The sequence below is a fragment of the Myotis brandtii genome, unplaced genomic scaffold (assembly GCF_000412655.1).
Source record: "Myotis brandtii unplaced genomic scaffold, ASM41265v1 scaffold1510, whole genome shotgun sequence".
In the NCBI taxonomy this organism is placed as follows: domain Eukaryota; kingdom Metazoa; phylum Chordata; class Mammalia; order Chiroptera; family Vespertilionidae; genus Myotis; species Myotis brandtii.
The window spans coordinates 136,283-139,155 of NW_005355462.1; the positions used below are offsets into that span (position 1 = coordinate 136,283).

The 2,873-nt window shown below is 54.2% G+C and overlaps 1 protein-coding gene across 1 annotated transcript in view; it reads right to left on the reverse strand.

Annotated features, from left to right (window-relative positions):
- Positions 1-6: 6 nt before the first annotated feature.
- The window catches only part of MOG (myelin oligodendrocyte glycoprotein), a 14,212-nt gene continuing 11,345 nt past the window's right edge, over positions 7-2,873 (reverse strand). The window contains exons 4-7 of the mRNA XM_014535819.1: positions 1,967-1,987; positions 1,606-1,626; positions 901-1,017; positions 7-676 (exon numbers count right to left, since the gene is read on the reverse strand). Of these exons, the coding sequence (XP_014391305.1) occupies positions 585-676; positions 901-1,017; positions 1,606-1,626; positions 1,967-1,987 (251 nt within the window). The 3' untranslated portion in view covers positions 7-584. The remainder of the gene's footprint in view (positions 677-900; positions 1,018-1,605; positions 1,627-1,966; positions 1,988-2,873) is intronic.

Below are 2,873 nucleotides of genomic sequence, written 5' to 3' on the forward strand. Positions count from 1 at the left end.
GACGTAGGTACAAAAACAGGAAACACAGAGCTGGGAAAAAGTAGATGACAGAAGAGAAACAAATGGGTGTGTAGATAAGGTGGAACAACAAACGACGTTTCTCCTTGCCTTAAAAAAAATTAACAAACAAACAAAAAAAGAAAACAATCCTATTTGGAGTTTAGAGCGTTCCTGGAAATGCAAGTTGGAAGGTGCCCACAGCCAAGAGGCCTTGATGGATGCAACACCCCAGGACCGACCCTTGGCCCAGCCAGGCTCTCCTCCACTTCTGCCAACGCGCACCTTCACTCAGAAGGGGTTTCCTAGGAGAAGAAAACAACTTGAAAAATCTGTCAGTAGTTTCTTCCATGAAACCGTCTAACCCGGGAGAAGAAAGGCCCTCGGGGCCACCCCGCCTGGGCCTGTCTCTGAGGGCCTTGGGCTGAGGCAGGCAGCTGCCCTCGGAAGGGGAAGGAGTGGGGTCTGCCCAGGAGGTGGTGCCCCCACTTCCTTCCCTGCCTGTCCAGCTGGCAAGACGGCTGCTACCTCACAGAGTGCCCTCACCCGTGCAGCCCAGCCCCCCTTTCCTCTGGCCTTTCCATGCCTCATGGCCCCACTCTTTTGCTGCTTTTCTGTTTTTTTGTTTTCAGCTTATAAGAAGGAGGAAAGAACTTACTTAGTTCTTCAAGAAATTGCCCTGAAAACAAAGAGAAGTAGGTGACTTGTGGGCGGTGACCAGCTCCTGCCCGCGCCTCCCTGTGCAGCTCTGCAGGGACGCACCCCCTTTCCACTATGGGACCCACGGATTCCCTGAGGAGCCTGGCTGGCCCTGGGGACAGAGAGGGAGACCCCAGCATCTGGAGCCCTGGTTCATCTTTCCGCCCCCTGCTCCGTGGCCCTGTTTGCACCCCACCCCTGCACCTGCTAGTCTTCGGTGCAGCCAGTTGTAGCAGATGACCAAGGCGGCCAGGGGTCCGAGCACCGGCACGATGACAAACAGGGTCACCTTCCAGCAGGGCACCCTCAGAAAGTGAGGATCTGAATTGTCCACCAAGAACAAACAGGGTTAACGGGGCTCCCCATGCCCACGCACTCCCCCCCCCCATATTGTATGGGGTTTCTTAACATGTTGTAGAAGTCTCAAAATACTGCTTATGTTCATCAATATTTTGAAATGACATAATTAGACCCGAACAACATTTTAGTGGGGCATGGTATCTTCACTCTTCCTCCAAGAAGCCCCCGGGGTTAGTCATGTAGTTGTACTCCTGTACTCAGGAACACGCCACCGCGTGGGTTCAGCTGGTGACATGTGTCCTTGGTTCTCCAGTTACTTCATGTATGGGTGGCACTTCCCCGCTAGACAGCGAGTATTTGTGCAAAGGTCCCGTTTGCCCCCCTCTGCTTCCTGAGAAGAGGATGACGAGCATGTGGTATGAGCCCTGCGGAGCGAGCAGCAGTGCCTCAGTGCAGTGCCCGCACTCACAGCCATCTCACCCGTTCTGGGTGCAGGTGCGTATTCAAAGAAAAGGCAAGAGGAAACCCATAGGAGCCAGGGTCCTGCCCTGGCCAGGTGCCCGGGCCCGAGGGACATAGCTGACCCAGGGCCTGTACCCCAGCACTTACCAAAGGTCCTGTGAAGGCTCTCTGAAAAGAACAGAGGGAGAGGCACTTAGAAGGCCCGCGAGGCCACACTGTCTCCTCTGGGCCTGTGTTTTTTAATCACCTAAAGTTCTTTCTACCTGACAGTGACACCTGACAGACAGACTGAGGGACACCCGACAGACAGATGGAGGGAGGGAAGCTGCGGGTTGGTGCCTATCCTGGCTCACAGCAGCAAGAGGAATGAATGTTCTGTCAGTTTGGGCTGCTTTGGGAGTTTTAAAGGGAACTCAGGGATTGGCAAAGATGTTCTAAGGGAGCGACCATTTTGGTGAGGCCAAAACCAGAAGGGCGGGAAGGAGGAGGGAAGGTAACTGAAACTCACCTATCTCTGCTCGAAGTTTTCCTAAAATGGAAAAAGGCAACACAATCAGTCCCTGGGCTGGCGCACCCCGGCCTGCCCAGCGGGGAGCCTGCTTTGGTGGGAAGAGCCGCTGGGCTTGGAGCCGAGAGCCCGGCTCTTTACTTGGCTATTGTCTGGATTAAAAACTGTCAAATTACAGCGGGAAGGCTGGGGAGGGTTGGGTGGGGGCGGGGGGTGGGGGGTAAGATATCAATCACAGGACTTAGATAAGCATAACCAATGGACACATAACCAATGGACTACCAATCTACACTAATAGAGGAGGGTCAAGGGAGAAAAAAAAGGAGACATATATAATACTCTTTGTAATACTTTAAGCAATAAAACAATTAAAAAAAAACTGGGATAAAGAATGTGGGGAACCTCGGTGGACAGCAAAGCCCCAAACCTACAAGATTTGATTACCGTCCCCCTGCTCTCCGCCCTCTGGCTTGGTCTTGCTCAGTTCACAGGCCACCCCACCCGCTGGGGCCAGTGTGTGAATGTAAAGCCGCGTCCCATCTGACAGGAAGGGAGGAACTGAACACTTAGCGGAGCAGCTGCTGCGCACCAGGCACTTTACATAACATTACCCCTTAGTCCCTCCTTACAATTGAGGGGAGGGCGTTGGCTCTGCCTGACCCGTGGGGCCCTGAGCCGGGAGGGTCAGCGGAGCGGGACGCAGGCCCGCGGAGCCATCAGGTTCTTTCTGCTCAGCCTGTGGACTTAAGGCCTTGCTAATGGGGGATGAATTCAAGGGGAGAAAAAGCCCCCATTTTTTATGCCACCAACACCCCCTCCCCGCAAAGCCCTTCTCGCTGCCATCCTCTTGGGAGCGGGTGTGGAAGAAGCAGGTCCTGCGGCTTTGCCTCTGAGAACGTGGGGAGAG